The sequence below is a fragment of the Phlebotomus papatasi genome, chromosome 3, assembly GCF_024763615.1.
Source record: "Phlebotomus papatasi isolate M1 chromosome 3, Ppap_2.1, whole genome shotgun sequence".
NCBI lineage: Eukaryota > Metazoa > Arthropoda > Insecta > Diptera > Psychodidae > Phlebotomus > Phlebotomus papatasi.
Genome location: NC_077224.1, coordinates 47,586,058 through 47,602,723, shown reverse-complemented (window position 1 = coordinate 47,602,723; position 16,666 = coordinate 47,586,058). Strand labels below are relative to the sequence as shown.

Genomic DNA, 16,666 nt, shown 5'->3' with positions numbered 1-16,666 from the left:
TTTTGCTTTCACGTCTGGAATCTGAGCAAAACCGTTTTTTGATACTTGGGTGCCTATATCCCTGACTTTGCTGAACCGACTTATTTTTTTAATATGGGAAAAATTTGTTCTCCTTTACAAGCCTGATAATGCTCTGGGAGCGACCCACCGTTGGAAAGGTCTCGACCTCAGCTACAACATACTGTTTCGAACCTGATTTGAAGTATGCCCTGTCTAGGGGATGCTGCACGATGCTCTTTAAGGGATGAGTGCTGTACATTAGTGAATTTTAATGTTCTATACCTATACTTCATGTGAGCAACACATACACACAACGCACACAACGAAGTAAGTCAAATATGTGTGCTTCAACAGATAAGTTTGAGTCCTACAGTAAGCGTAAACATTGCTGCACCTGTCCTGCTTGCGTAACTGTTTCTCTACTTCTAATTCGTAGCGCGAATGCCCCGCGAGTTGGGGTGTTAAAAAATGGTTTACGGAATCTTCGTATTTTACGTATTGCACATTTCGTTTTGAGGAAACTTCGTATTCTAGGATATTTCGTATTTCATATTTCGTCTTTCATACATTTTCTACAAAAATTGAACTTTCACTTGCCACACATTTCATATAAGCATATCAACCAATAAAATAATAAAATTTTGTGGTCCTAGGTGAAATCCGACCTCGTCAGATCGGACCCAAATTTTAGATTTAAACGTTTTGATATTCATAGATCATGACTATCATATGCGCTCAGACTAGTTAACCCTCTAACGGTGTTTTCTTTAATGTCCAAAAAAAATAGTTAAATAATTTTGTCTAGGGTAATTAATGGTCCACTGAACTCAAAAATACCATCCATTCTTCATTATCTCTTTCCGTTTGGGCGCCAGGCGAGAAAAGGTAAAGACCGCCTCGAGGCGGTCATATCGGTTTAAGGCATAAAAAGACTGAAATATTTTAATTGAAAAATAGTGAACAAAAATATAGTAAAATAAATGAATTTTAAACGTTTTTTATGGATGATATTTTTTAGGAAAAAAACGTTTATAATTTTTATAATTAGACGTTAATGAAGCTCAAAGTGTTTCAATGAGACTGATTTTTACCGAATAGGTCACAGACTAGGTATGAAAACATCACCTTCTTGTATAATTTGGAGGTCCTTTGAAATACATTGCTCATCTTCTGGTGTTATTTCACGATCTGGGGTATTAAAGGACGAATTAGGGAACTCGTCGTCACTGTTGAAGTCTGCTTCTTTATCAATTTCGCTTAATTCGCAAAAATCGACCATTTTACTCATTCTGGACAGTCTTCGCGTAATCTCAATTGTTTTCCATAATTAATACATTGCAAAATAATAATATATTTTATTAGAACAACCAAAACAATTAAATAAAAAAATCGGTAATTTTTGAAAATTTTACCCTTGAACCGATAAGACCGCAGACAGGTCGTCTTCCTTTTTTTCTTCTAAAACTCATACTTTTAGTTTTTTTCACACTTATCAATTGAAATATACAAACTAGAAGAACATATCTTTCAGGAAATAAGATTCTTACTACAGTTAAATTACTTTAAAACAATCTTTTTTGCACTTGAAAACGCAAAATGTCGACATTTTGTTGTTTTTTCTCTGACCTATCACACAAAACTGAAGACTGTAAGCAAACGAAAGGTCAAAATGAGTTCAGCTTCAGAAAATTAGTTAGTAAGACTATAACTGAGGACACTGTAAATATTTCAACTTCAAATAAGTAATATTATCGCAGGAAATGCGATTTATAGAATGACCGCCTGGAGGCGGTCTTACCCGCTAGTTAGAGGGTTAAAATATAAAATGACTAATGATAAGCCCAGATAAGCTTATGATAGCTGAAATTCTTTACAGGTGACCTCAAAATGCGTGCAATTCGGGGTGCTTGCAGCTCGGAATGCGTGAAAATTCGATTGTGAATTGAATTTTGGGAGTAAAAAATCGTGTCGAGCCAGTTTTAACCATCTCGGTGATCGAGAACCGTTTGCTCGACGCGATTCTTTACCTTCAATATTCAATTTACAGTAGAGTCTCCTAAAGTCGAACGCTCGGGGGGTATTTTTTACATTTCTCATCTCCCAAATTCGAACGATTTTTTCAAAACTAACGAAATTTGTGTGAGATTAAATTGTACTTTAAATCAAATTCCCGTACTTTCTCGCAAGTCTTAGTGGCAACATACTTCCTTTTCATTTTATACGATCATAATGTATGTAAACATTCAGAAAGAAGTATATAAGTATGATTTCCACTCATCCAGAATACGAATTTTTTAACATAAACCCACAATTGACATTTTGAATCCAAACGTCGTTCGAATTTGAGAGATTCAGGAGAGACTCTATTGTACAATCGAATTTTCTCGCATTCCGGAGTTACGTATTCCAACTTGCACGCATTTCGAGGTCACTTGTAAAGAATCTCAGCTACCATATGCTTATCTGGGTTTTAATACTGCTTTTTAATTGCCTTTTTTACCTTAGAAAATTTAAAATCAAGTCATATGTTACTTAATGGCAGCTAAGTACAGATGATGTACTGAATTTTTAAAATAAAATGCAGTTTTGTAAATCTTTTTCTCAAATATTATATTTTTTATATTCCCTTTTATTTTTAATTTTTTGTGTACTCTACTTCTACGTTGCCTAATTTTCCTACCTGGCGATCTATTTGAAAGTTTCATGAAATTTTCAACGAAGCAAAAATAAAAAGCCGCCCCAAATCTGCAATCGGCTCACAGTCGCCTAATTCAAATTGAAAAACGGTTACTCCTTTAGCATGGGGATTTTTATTGAAAATCTCCGAGAATAAAATACGGGAAATTACACAAACATCTGCTATTTCCGGGCGTCAGGCGGAGGACGCCAGTTCAGGACACACGAACTTTCCGGATGAGTAACAGAGAATTACAATTGTTCAGTGATTGGCATTGCCTGAGAAGCCCAGCCGATGAAAGACACTGTTTCCTTGCTGCTTGGGGTCCTTCCTTCTCGTTGGGATGGTATTGAGAGTGACTTCTCCAATCCTGGCCGCTAGGGCATTTGCTGTGAGAGTTCCTGAGCGCCGCTTCAGATCCAGACGACTGTGCACGGGAATAGTCTTTAGATTGGCAATATCGTCCGATCGGAGTTTGCTCTTGATGATGCCCGGTTTCATCTTGATGGTCTTGCGAGTTTTGTGAAGTACTGCAATTGTCGATGATCTGCCCGTTTTGAGTCCCAGACGAGAACGTACGCTTGTAGCACCAGATCGTGTACCACCAATGCGACCCTTGGGCTTCACTGAGGCTCTCCGGGAAGCAAATTCAACAACTTCATCTTCATGGGAAAAGGAGACACTCTTCTGGGGCTCACAGAGCTCCATCTTTTGCTGCTGCTCAACCTCATCGGCCACCATTGTGGTAGCTTTAGCAGGAACTCTCTTCACGGAAATTACTCGATGAGCTGAAGCCTTCTTTACAATTCCCACGCGTTTGGTGGGACTATTTTTGAGTATTCCCGCATGGGAAGGAGTACTCTCAATTACACGCCCATCTGTTCGACTCTTGTCGCCCAGACGAGAAAATATGGAGCCAGTGGGCTTGTCCAGACCAACGACTTTGAAGGTAATGTCACGCTTGGTGGCTGTTTGGGGCATCTCATCATCAGTATCCAAGTCCATCCGATCGAAAATGCCACCCTTTTCCTTCTTCTCCGGGAACACTGCAAAGCAAATTTATCAGTTTTTCAGAATCGCACAGCAAAAATGATAAACTTGTTTTAGCTTATGGGAATTGTGATTCTTTCAATGGAAATTCAATTGAGGCGCCATTTTAGAAATTCGCATATTTGCAATAGAACAGGGATCTTTTTCTCAAATATAAACAATATTTTGCATATGGGGTAAGTGTGCCAAATTCCGGTCAGTTTGCAATTTCGGCCACCTGTTTTGATCCTCGAATTTCCATGAATTTTTAGTTTTTACATACTCTAGAGATTATACAATGCAAAAGAATAACAAAAAATGTAGCTCGATAAACAGGATGACGTAAAAAAGGCATTGGAAGAATTCCCGAAGGGCAAGGAACTATGAGAATGAAGGTGGCCGAAATAGGGCACCAAAGCTGTGTCTACATTTTTATTCATTTTAAAATGTATTAAGAATGATTTTCAGAGTAAATAAAGACGATAAACTGTCTGCAAGGTTCTAAGCAACACTCCTTAAGTAGCAGGAATAAAAAAATCAATTTCTATTAATGATATTACATTTCAAATTTGAGACTGGCGGTTGCATCCAACTATGCCGAAATTCGACACACTTACCCTAATGGCCTCAATTCTGAGACCAAGGTCAAAGTCAAGATCAAGAAAATTTCAAGATTTTGGTATTCTGAAAACAAAAATCAAAATCCAGATGTCAAATCTGTCAAATGTCTTGAAATCTTGGAATCCAAGACACAAACCGTGTGGATACACTCAATTCCGGTATTATTATGCACATTTTCGTGACGTTCGTGACCGAAAAAAACGCGCGAAATAGCATTATGCATCGAGAAAATTTGCATACCCGCAGGGGCTTTGTTTTGAGTAAATCTACCGCAGAACGAATTTCGCGCGGAGTAAAAGTAGTTCAACACAAACTATGATTAGCCACCCCAATCACCCGATTGTAACCCCATTGAAATTTTCTGGAATTTTCTCGACCAGCTGGTTCGAGAGAAGGCGCAGACATCGTTCCAACCTTGGTGGAAGCACTTCAGGATACGTGGGCAGAGTTCCTTCAGACATTTTGGAGAAATTGATCAACAGGATGCCTCGAATATGTGAGGCGTTTATTAAAGTTAAAGGAGAATTCTTCGAGGAGAACTGAATTTGATGATTTTATTCATGTTTTTATTTTAAATAAAATAATGAAGTAAAGAAATGAAATTGCTACAATAATAAGAAGCAATTTGAAAAATATATGAAAAAGTGGAATTTGGGCTGGAAATTTTAATGTTCAAAGAAGAAACCCCTTTCAGAACAGATCACACCGGAAACCGACCACAATCCGCACCAAAAATATTCCCTCGGCATAATTTTCAGTTTTTCTGACTCTTAATAATATTTACTAATAGTATTTAGCTTATATTAAATGATTATTAAATGATTAGATCAGTTTTAGAATGTGGGGCTACTTTTGCATTTTTGTCCAAAAAGCTAATTTTTGACTGATTCTCAAATTATATTTTTTTTAGCCCAGGTATTTTCTCATATTTTGTTTAAAACTGTTTTTAAGTTTATATATGAAACTATTTCAGTCAATAGACCTGGATATTACAGCGTTTTCCCGGTCCAAATCAGGTGTATTTAAACTTATGAAGGGTGTATTTAATGTTTTGAACGTTAGTGTAAATTTAATTTGTCATGTTGAAAAGAATAAAAGACTGAGATAGACTATGTAAAACGCTTGAGAAAGAAAGGAATGTGACATTTGATTTCATGAAATGTTACTTATCTAAAAGGATGCAGGAGCTATTAAAGATAATAAAAATTTTAAAGCAATCTCTGCCTAAGAGAAAATAAAAAAAAGTTTTCATTGCAACCATCTGAGTTTATAACTATTCAAATTAGACACATTTGAGGAGCGCAGAGCAAAAAAAACGCTATTTTAATAGGGAAATGCATACGACTTAGAGTTTTTTTGCTCCGAGCTCCTCATTTATAAAATTTAAATTTTTTACTAAACATTTTTGCTTATGTAGTATTTTGCTAGTCAAATTTAATTTTATGAACTAATTTTAATTTTTGCTAACCAAATTAGTTTTTTTACCGCTCATTTGTTTTTTTTCTTAATTTAATATATTTTAATTTGATTCTAATGACTCCGACACACCTTTTAGATAAGGAAAATATCATAAAATCACAATTTATATTACTTTCTTTCTTAATGGCTCCGGCACACCTAGATCAGGAAAATTTCATGTAAACGAAATTCACACATCTTTCTTTCTCAAACGTTTTGAATATGTCTGTCCCACTCTTTCGGACTGTTCTTCTTCATTTGAAAATCCGATTAATTTAAATTTAGTTCAATCTAATTTTGAGCGCGAAAGAATGACATAGATATATTCAAAACGTGTAAGAAAGAAAGTGATTCGATTTTTGATTTCATGAAATTTTCTTGGTCTCTAAAAGGTGTGCCGGAATCATAAAGGTTTTCCCTTTCCATAAGTCTATCCTACTCTTTTGCACTCTTCTTCTTCTTTTAAACATCACACTAAATTAAATTTAGTTCAGACCAATTTTGTGTCCGAAAGAATGGGACACAAATCTCTTGAGAAAGAAAAGAATGCGATTTTTGGTTTCAGGAAATTTTACTGATTTAAAAGGTGTGCCAGAAGCATAAATATTTGACTTAAATTTTTGAGGATTCTTTATCTCAGAATTGAGGTGTTTTATTTCCTTTATTTTCAGACCCAAGGATTTTCTTTCGAAATTAAAATTCAAAAGAAAAACTGAAACGGTTATATTTTTCAGGTTTTCAGATATTGGTCACTGGAGAATTTATGAGACCTAAAGTTTAAAAAAAATCGAGATAATTTTTTTCAAACCGGAGGTGCTGCCGGCCAGTCAAAAAGATTGGCTTAGTCACGGAATCTTGTCGCAAATCTGGACTGGACAAAGACTGGAACTCCGGAATACTTGGCCTCTCTCTTGACGAGGGGGGGGGGGGTTCGGCCAGGGTTCAGGGATTCATTGTGCCTAGAACAGAGCGGGAAACCTTTAACCGCACTCTTTTTGTTAAAGCAGTAGCTTTGTACAACGCACTTCCCCGTGAGGCTCGTGCCTCTCGCTTGGGAATTCAAAGGCATTTCCAGGCTGGGTTTCTCTAATATTTTTGCTAATATTTAGTATTGACACATTTTTTCCTCACATTCTTTTTTTTCTTTTTTTTCCCCTGCCTCGCAATTGTAAGAGGATTGTAGCCAATTTCGTGGTTTTTCAATAAACTTAAAACTTAAACAAATCCCAGGCTTTTAAAGTAATATTCTACTCTGCGAATATGAGCTCAATCTGTGATACTTGATTTAACGGCAGCATTACAATAGCTGTGACCATGAAAGAATCACCGCAAAAGCATTAACTCCCTCAGAAAAAAACAATGAATTACTTACATTGAGCTCTCTTGGATAGGATCTCCTTGCTTCGTGGCGTTGTTCCGGATGGCAGGGTGACTTTGTACTTGCCTTCGTGCTCGGGCAGCACGCGACGGGGTTTACTGGGTGGAAGGGAAATTTGATTGGCGTCTCTGGAATCCGGAGATGCTTTTTTCGGGGGCAATTTGATCATTTTAGAACTGACTGGATTCCCGGAAACTGCTGCCACGGGCACCTTGTCCATGGCCAAAACTCTCTCCCTGGTATTCTGGTCATGGACAATTTTTGCATGCCGTAAAATGGCTATAATGTCCCCCATTGGCATTATTCCCATCTCCCTCAGATACTCCTTGTTGAGATCCATCAGCATATTCATCTGCATGCGATTCTCAACGAAAGCATGAGCATACGAGGCTGATACGTTTGAGGGGATTCCAGCAGCTCCAAAGAATTTCACCCAAGTTGCTGAAAAATAGGAAGAAAATCCATTTTTTAGCCAAATTTGGCCAAATTTCTCTCATGACAATCTTGATGAGGTTAGAAGATATTGAATAGGATTTTTCTACAAATATTCACGAGTCTACTGAAATTTTTTAACTAAATTACATACCGGCACTGCATGCGGACATTTTAACATACAATTGAGGCCAATTTTCCGGCTATTTTCTCTATTTTACACGATTTTTCCACAGCTTTGTTTTTTCGAAAATGCCCCAGTCAAAATATTCGAAATGTCACTGTGACTGCTGAAATATTTAAAGTACCAGCCACCTGCGGCGCTGTATGCAGTTTTGGAATTTTCGAATGTTTTGACAACAAAACAGATTTTTTGGGGCTCTCTAGAAACTTGTTTTTAACCAAGAAATCCCAATAAAATGAGTAATTTTGCTGTAGGGGATGATTCCCCGTCGTCGGATGAAGAAGATGCACTGGTTGACTTTGAGAAACTTCAAGTTCCCAACGTCCAGAGGGGAATGTTTGTATCCGGCTGGGATGATCCGGATGATCTCATAGAAGAGGACAAAACTCCCCATGGTAAATGAATATTAAGGTAATTTTTAACGTAAAACTTCCCTTACATCGATCCTTTTGTTGTTCAGAAACACTCGAACGGGAAATTCTCTGGGCATCCGACGAGGGAGACAATATTGAGCGTGTGGAAGAAATCTTGGAGAAAGATCCGTCTTGTGTAAAGGCAGTTGATCGTGATGGGTACACTCCTTTGCATCGAGCAGCATACAATAATCGCTATGAATTGGCACAGCTTCTTCTTAAATACGGTTCCGATATAAATGCCCGGACAGAATACAAATGGACTCCTCTGCATTCAGCGTGCAAATGGAATAATGCCAAAGTGGCTGCCCTCCTGCTTCAGCATGGTGCAGATGTTAATGCCAGATCGGATGGTGATCAAACTCCGCTCCATGTAGCTGCCACAGTGTCCAATTGTCGCAATACAGCAGTTACATTGCTCTTTCATCCCAAAATCAATGCCGATCTTGTGAATAACTCAAATGAAAAGGCGGATTTTATTGCAAAACGGACAGGGCAGACTCTGCCCATCTTCCGGATGGGACATAGTGCTCTCCAAGTTGAAACTGGCATTATAGATTAAGATATGTATACGATTAATAAAAAAAAAGTTCAAAAATTTGTTGTTTGAAACGATTTATGAATAAGTTCTCGCTACTACACTGAGAGAAATCCGAAAAAGTTAAAATAACATTCCGGAAATGTTAATTTTCCCCTGCAGTATTGATCCGAAATCGGTGTAAATATTACCCTTTTTAGGTGTATTATGGGTTAAAGTTACTCTTTTTCATGATAATTTTACCCTTAAAAGGGTGTAAAATTAACATTAAAAAATGTTAATATATTTTTACACCTAAAAAGTGTTAAAGTTATGGGGAAAAAAAGTTAATCGCACCCTCTTTTTTTCTCAGTGTAAGGTAAGAGAAGCACATATCGTCCGTGCAGGTCGGATCGTTCGATTCGCAGGATGGATCACCCACTGAAGATATGAATTTTTTAAAAGTATTAGTTACATTTTATCAATTATCTTGTGCTAAATATGTTGCATTTGTTAAACATTTATCCTTTTAGGTGTGATTCTTACATAATCACACCTATTGTAATCAGCAATTTGGTCGACTTCCTCCGATCGGTCTCAAATTCACAAGGTAGATTTTTGGAGCATTCATGATGACGTAGTTGAAGTTAACCGAAATCCACCCGAAAAAAGGTTTGTGTCTGGGCTGACCTGACCCGAAAGGTTACAAGCCTACAAATGGTTTATGTCTTGGCTAGCCTAAAAGACGTATGACTCGACAAATGGTGCGTGTTTTGGCTTTGAATAGGCCTTTCCATAGCCGTACCGTGGCGGAGGCGAAGAGGGCGATCGCCCTGGGCGCCGTAAAGCAACCAAAACTTAGAGACTCTAGAACATTAAAGTATTATAAAGTAAAGACGCTTTAAAAATAAGCACTTATAAAATTAGAGTTCCTAGGCGCTAAACAATTAGTAAGAAAAAAGGTGGCGTAAGAAATTAGAAATATTTAAAAATTAGGACATTTAAATTACAACTCCCAAAAAAATAGGAGCGTCGAAAATTGAGAAGGTGAAATCTTAAAGCGTTAAAATATAAGGGCGCTCTAATAGGGACATATTAAAAGTACTGCGCCCACAAAATAGGGGCCGAAAAATTATAGAGTGGAAAAGCCAATGATAAACCAAGATCAGCTTATAAAGCTTATAAAAATAACGGAAATGCCGCATTTCCGTTATTTTTTCATGCAAAAGAAACCCAATGGTAAAGAAACTAAATTTAACTCAAGGTCAAGGAACATCGATGGAGGAGTTCAACCAACCGTTGGAAAGGTCTCGACCTCAGCTACAACTTACTAAAATTTAAAGAAAAATTATCGTCTAGTTTTCGAAATATTTTAATCGGACCTTCGGTTAAATTGGACGAAGTTGGGGTGTCAAAAAAGTTGTCTTCACGAGAGCTTTCCAAAACACCAAAGTTTTTCGAATATCTGTGGCAAACATGTTTCTGGTTGAAATGTTTCAAAAAGAGCAGGTCCTGACATCCAGAGTAATTTACACATAGGGGAAAGTACTCTCCCTTCGAACGTTCATGCCTTCGAATAATGTGATTTTTTTTTAGTTTTCCTAAGAAACTTACACATTTCTATTAAATATAAGGTGGCTTATCATCAATTGTTGATAATTCCGTGATAATTTAATGTAAATCTATTACGAAAAACAAAAAAAAATCACATTATTCAAAAGCATGAACGTTCGAAGGGAGAGCACTTTCCCCTATGGATCAAAGTAAAACAATGGCGCGGGGGCGGGAATATGGGATGAAACAACAAAATCGCTGAAGTCCTTGACCCTCTATCGCAACTCAAAATTATCAGCTCTCAGCCGATTTAAACCGATTTATTAATCTGGAAGAAAAAATCGCCCAAGATACACTCAGTCTCGGCTTTATGTACTTCGGGATTATGCACCTGACGAGATTATGTACAAACAATTATGCTAGTTTGCCTACCATTGGGAGTTAATTTGTGAAATCATATTTGAAATACGCCTGAATGTATACTATTTTGTGACGCGGGAAATTTGAAAACATTAGGCTTATTTTTCAGAATAAATTTTTAATTTCTTTTATTAAAGTAAAAATTTCAAATATTATAAAAATTTATAGAAGAACTCTGGCTAAAAAGTACTGTTTGTTGATGAATTTTTTTTGAAATAGTTGAATATTTTTGTTATGACTACTTTTAGTCAATTCATTCAAAAGAAATCGCCAGCGGGTATGCAAATTTTCTCGATGCATAAAGCCATTTCGCGCGTTTTTCTTTTTTTTTGGTCCCGAAAATGCGCATAATCCCGGGACTGAGTGTAGCTTAGGAGTAACACAAGTGTTCGGATAAAAATTAGTTATGGGTTATGAACCAATTGAAACCGGTTAAGTCTTGTGATAAATTCTAAGACTTTCTAACGAATCGAAACATGACCCTTTCTGTTGATTGTGGCATCCGAGTGGAAGTAATAGATGGTTGGTTTGGGGTGAGCTGAACTGAACGTTTATTCCTTCCTGGGTTTATATACAATAGTGATCCTAACAGAGAGGACCGCTACTTTATAGTCCTGATGGACTTTGCCATCTTATTGTGGGTCTTCTCCAATGGATGGTACATTGGACCCTTTTGATCTTTGTCTCATACATTTCATTGATAAACACACTCTAAAGCCTTTCTAACCTTTGAGTTTGAAAAACCGGTATTAGGGATGTTATTAGATAACCTCTAAAAAATATCCAAGAAATAATTTTGGAAGGGAAGGGGAGGAGTGGGGAGAAATTACGGGAATGTTAATGGTCTTTAGATCAAGTTAAGGGGGGTCCCCCAAAAAGGTCCCAAGTCTATCTCTAATTATTTGGTCTCTAGGGAAGATAACATACAGACGGACGGACAGACTTAGCGTTGGAAGTTAGATCGAATGGTGAAAATAATTATGAATGTATCCAACATACATAGAGTTCCCGGTTTCTCGGAAAAATATATGGGTTCCTCGGGTTCCCCGAAATGAGTTACCCTTTGTCCAACCCTGTATAAGTAATAACAATAACATTTTAACTACATTTAGAATACTAAAAATGTTTATAATGCAGGAAAAACACTTTTTATGAATTTAAGTCCAGCCAGTTGCTAAAATAAAGGTAAATTCCACAATAAAGCCACACTATAACTTTATAGAACGTACTCAGGAAGTCCCAAAAATTGGGAGATAATGTACAATCCACGAATTATTGGATAGGGAAAGAGAGATGCTACGAAAGAAAGCAAGTGAAAGTGAAAGTAAAATTCACGGTAAACCAGAGGAGAAATGGAATAAGTCAAGGATTTCTCATTTTTTTTTAAATGTAAGATCATGGCAAGTTCCAATAGATCACTGCACCGACTGCACCAAAACTCGTTCTTATCCAAATCGAGTTATTTTTCTTGGTTTTGAATCTTTGGACTTCTTGGCCTCTTTCTCAGCGACGCTGAAGCCACCACTGTATTCATTACATAACGATTTATTCCACACGCTCGAGTGTCTTATGCACTCGAGTCGACGGCGAAACTTGTCGTCAGAAGTGATCAAGACAGAGTATCAGTGACCACCTCACGAGGCAGTCTGATTGGCCTAGATTTCTTGGGCAATCTGCAAGAGTGGTCTGGTTCTTCAGCAAAGAGTTAAAGATACTTTTTGTGGGGCATTTTAGTTGAATTTCCAGGATGAAAGTTCTTGTGATCTTCATTGTGGTGATCAGTGCGGTGTTCGTGGTTAGTGAGCAAGAGAATGATTTGGAATTACGTAGGTTGCAATGGGAAAAGTTTATATATTAACTAGATTGCAAATATTTAATTATATTTGTGCAATTGTGCGCATTTACAGCAATCGAAGCGACAATTTGCAAACGTGAAGATCCCAAGCGAAATGAATGCATCAAGAATATCCTGCAGAAGCTTATTCCTGCCTTAAAAGTAAAGTCTTAAAGGAATTAGACCTATTTTTTTATCTTCTTCTTATACAATGAAAAATATTTTCACTTTATCATCACAAATTGTGACCGGAATATTAATTAGACGATTGATCATTTTATAAATATTTGTTCCAGGATGGGATTCCAAAGTTAAATATTTCATCAATTGATCCCCTTCCGCTCATTCACTCGAAATTTCTCTATAGAGCTTCTAACACTTTGTTAGCCTCACTCACGGTCGTGCGTGGCAATGCCTATGGATTCAGTGAGACCCAAGTGAGACGCGTACGATCACAGATCACGGATGACGAATGGAAATTCAATATGGACGTTGCAATACCGCGTCTCCTCATGGATGGTGAATACATGGGTCAGGGCCAGTTCAACGAACTCAATTTGGGCTCTCAGGGTTACTTCAATCTCACACTCAGTAAGAGAAAATAAAAATTAAATGATAATGCGTGATCTTTCGTGATCACCGATCATTTGAATATTTTGTGCATTCTTTTCATTGCAGACAGAGTCCAAACAACATGGAAAATCCGTGCCAAAGCCGAAGAACGTGATGGTGAAACGTACATGAGGGTCTTTAAATTCGAAATGATCCCCAATGTAAAATCCGTGAGGACTTTCATAGAGAATCTCGTGCCTGATCCCACACTTAATCTTGTCGTCTTGGAACTGATTAATGAATACTGGAATATTCATCACAATGAAATTCTTCTCGAAAGTGGCCAATTCTACGAACCACTCCTCTCACAAGTCGCCAATGGGATCCTCCTCAACATTCCAGTAAGGAAGTTACTCCTCTAATCTCTCATTGCTTATCATTGTTCCAGAAGATCAAAAAAGATCTCGGTGATCACATATCATTAAACGCCCAAATATAGACTAAATCCATTCAAATTTCAACGATCACGACAAAAAATGCGTCAAGAACATCGGTAAAGTGCAATAAAAATTCTTCAGCGGAGAAAAACAAAATTTTTATTTTTTATTTTTTGGGCAGAGAATCGAAAATACGAGTGATAAATGAGTCATACCTGGGGGTTATGTCTTATAGAGATTATTAACATGCCGAAAATAACATTCTTGTGCATGAAAAGGTGGTTAAAAGTCGAAATAAAAAGGATATTTCTTCGAATAAAAAATCAATTAGTGTTTTATTAACGTTATTTTTGCAATTTGATTGATGATCATGAGATGCTGCATTGATGATAAAATGCATTCTATATATTGTTTTTGGAAAATTTTATGGTAGCAAGTGATATAGTCTTGCTTTTTCAATTGATAAAATGGATAAAATAAAGTGTTTGTGGGATCAATGAACAGAAATATTGAGTCACCAATTTTGGTGAACAGGCAAGTAAAAGAATTTCTATATTTTTAAAAATTCAACTCAATTAACTTAATAAATAAATAAATATAATAGAAAGTCATACGAAAGGCATTTTTGCTGTTTTTTAATTGCAATGATTTTTTCATAATCTAGTAAAAGCTAAAAATTATTCTGCATTAGTCATGCAGAAAGGGGTGGCAAAACGTCCCAGCTATGCTCGAATTCACTATTTACTTTTATAAATATCAAATTCATTAGCGGTCCAACTGTTTTATCACACTTGCACATTAAAATTTTAATATGATTCACATTAATTGTCGCTGGTGAGAGACCAAATGTGTAATTTGTGTGTTTGAATCATTTTATATTCAAAATTTGATCTATTTGTTGATAAAAAGGTAGACTTGGCCCGCAAAATTTGATATAAATTGATTTATAGCATTAATGCGAAAAATTAATGCGATTTTCTCTTTAATTTTTTAATGTGAAAAATATTTATGCTTTAGGTAAATTTAAACTTATTTTTGCAGGCCAAGTTCACTTCTTTATCAATAAATAGAAAAAAAAAACCCAAATATTAAGTGACTCAAAGACACAAATAACATATTTGGACGCTCACTAGCGACAATTAATGTGAATCATATTAAAATTTTAATGTGCAAGTGTGATAACACCGTAACATACAGAGAAAAACATAGAATTCACAAGTTCAAGCGTTTCATAAAGGTATATTTGACTACGTAATTTTCTAATGTATACCGATTCACCATCGATTTCAACCGTTTAATCTCTGAAAATATAGCTCAAAATATCTTACAATGATACAATTCAATTTCTATAATTAAAATTAATTAGCGGATCTTAACTGGTTCGGATCTTTAGGCACCGGTTACCATTGCTCGAAGTTTCAAATTAGCGGAATAGCGCCCCTCGGCCACTGCACGAATGTCTCGCGGTAGCGGGGGCAAGGGCCGCCTTCATTAGTCCCGAACCTGATGTAGGGATTTCTTTGCAAGTGACGAATGCTATTATACAGGAGGATCTATTAAAATTCCATAAAACGAAATGGACTGCGATTAAGGATTGCAGCGTGTCCAAATTGTTATTGATCAACTTGGATAAGAAAAGGACAGCGTACCTGATGATGAGAGGCAGTCGCTGGAGAGCCCAGCCGATTGTTAATCTTCTAACTGGTCATTGTCCTAAATAAACATCAACAATAGGATGTGTGTCCAATATAACATAATGTGCAGAGGATACAACTAAACTGAGGAGATGGTCACTAACTACGACTGCCTCAGCTTATGTAACATTAGACGTGTGTTGATAGGTAAAGCGGTGAGGTCTGATGAAGACTTATCAAGATTAAAGCCGCCCTGTTTAATGGAATTTATCCTAAAACCGGGCTGGATTTAATCATCTTGCCCTTAATAGGGGTGAATTTAAATTGGAACCGCCCCCATTCTAATCTAATCTTATCTAACTGGTTCAAAACCAATTGGAACCAGTTCAAACTTGTCAGGGTTTCAAAGGCCTTTCCTAGGATCCCAAACCTATCCTAGTCGGTTAAGAGATAGGCTCTTTAAAGGCTTTTTAACATTTAACATTGAAAAATTATTAGGGCCATTTATTAATAGTCGGACAGAGCTGAAAGTGAGACACATTGAAAGATAGATTGAACAGTTTCAGCGCTCAAGAAGTTGAATTGTTTCATACTGTCCGCTTATTCAAATTTTATTCCAAGAATAATTCAACGGTTCTTTACATTTTTTTTCGAATCCCAAAAAACATTGTTTTAGATAGGAAGCGGAAAAGTTAAAGAAAAACAATTCGTTACTAGGGTAAGATGGGGTAATTTGGAATCATGTCTATTTTAAAATTTTGAGATTTTCTCATTGTTTTCAAAAGGAAAAAGAAAGCCACGAAGAAGTACGGGGCTTTACATTCGAGAGTACTTTATTGTTGTTTTTCCTTTTACCATCGACATATAAAACTGTTAGGAAAACTCACAGTTCCAAATTAGACATGATTCCAAATTACCCCATCTTACCCCAATAATTCTATAATATACTCTCTTGACAGTCGTCTCACCACCCTCAGAGGTCCTGGTCCTGGAAAGGAAACTATTGTCTTGAAAGAGCGGGAAATTTGCCAAAGCAGAGCCTTTGTTGCTTATGGCGGGTTTTATTGCTTCTACAATTAGTAAAATTACAAATAGGAAACAAAAGTCAAGTTAATAATTGAGTGTTCTAACCAGTTTTATCAAAACTCATATTATGTCTACCGAATTAATTTTGAAGATATTACAAAGGATAATTCATACTGCAAATCCCTAGAAACCCGAAAATTGCATCGTGAAACTCGAGAAACCAGAAACGCTTGTCAGTAAAAATCTAAATGAAACATTTAAAGTGTGAAACAAAATTGTTCTAAATATGATCAAACTTTTCAGAGTCAATGTCAAGCCCTTATTCTAACTAAATCGGCTTATGGAGGAGTGGGGGTCTTCGAAAACCTGATGTAGCTATTTCTAAGCGATTAGACGCTGTCTGCTATACCTGCTAACAGCCAATCCTATCACACTGATCAAACGAACAAAAATCTAGAGATTAAAATATGTTATACAGTATGTGTCAAAAGTTTGTTACC

General features: G+C 36.5%; 3 protein-coding genes across 3 annotated transcripts; 2 read left to right on the top strand and 1 right to left on the bottom strand.

Annotated features, from left to right (window-relative positions):
• Nucleotides 1-2,791: 2,791 nt before the first annotated feature.
• LOC129808031 (uncharacterized protein C19orf47 homolog) lies at nucleotides 2,792-7,910 on the bottom strand. The gene is made up of 3 exons (XM_055857692.1): nucleotides 7,750-7,910; nucleotides 7,158-7,604; nucleotides 2,792-3,723 (listed from the first exon to the last, which is right to left on the bottom strand). The coding sequence occupies exons 1-3, from the start codon at nucleotides 7,766-7,768 to the stop codon at nucleotides 2,939-2,941; spliced, it is 1,251 nt and encodes a 416-aa protein (XP_055713667.1). The 5' UTR covers nucleotides 7,769-7,910; the 3' UTR covers nucleotides 2,792-2,938.
• A 6-nt stretch (nucleotides 7,911-7,916) lies between these two features.
• LOC129808033 (ankyrin repeat domain-containing protein 49) lies at nucleotides 7,917-8,792 on the top strand. The gene is made up of 2 exons (XM_055857694.1): nucleotides 7,917-8,174; nucleotides 8,240-8,792. Exons 1-2 carry the CDS (start codon nucleotides 8,015-8,017, stop codon nucleotides 8,752-8,754), a joined length of 675 nt encoding a protein of 224 aa, XP_055713669.1. The 5' UTR covers nucleotides 7,917-8,014; the 3' UTR covers nucleotides 8,755-8,792.
• A 3,445-nt stretch (nucleotides 8,793-12,237) lies between these two features.
• On the top strand, nucleotides 12,238-13,662 carry LOC129808032 (uncharacterized). Its single transcript, XM_055857693.1, has 4 exons — nucleotides 12,238-12,509; nucleotides 12,591-12,679; nucleotides 12,814-13,108; nucleotides 13,196-13,662. The coding sequence occupies exons 1-4, from the start codon at nucleotides 12,431-12,433 to the stop codon at nucleotides 13,489-13,491; spliced, it is 759 nt and encodes a 252-aa protein (XP_055713668.1). The 5' UTR covers nucleotides 12,238-12,430; the 3' UTR covers nucleotides 13,492-13,662.
• Nucleotides 13,663-16,666: the final 3,004 nt, after the last annotated feature.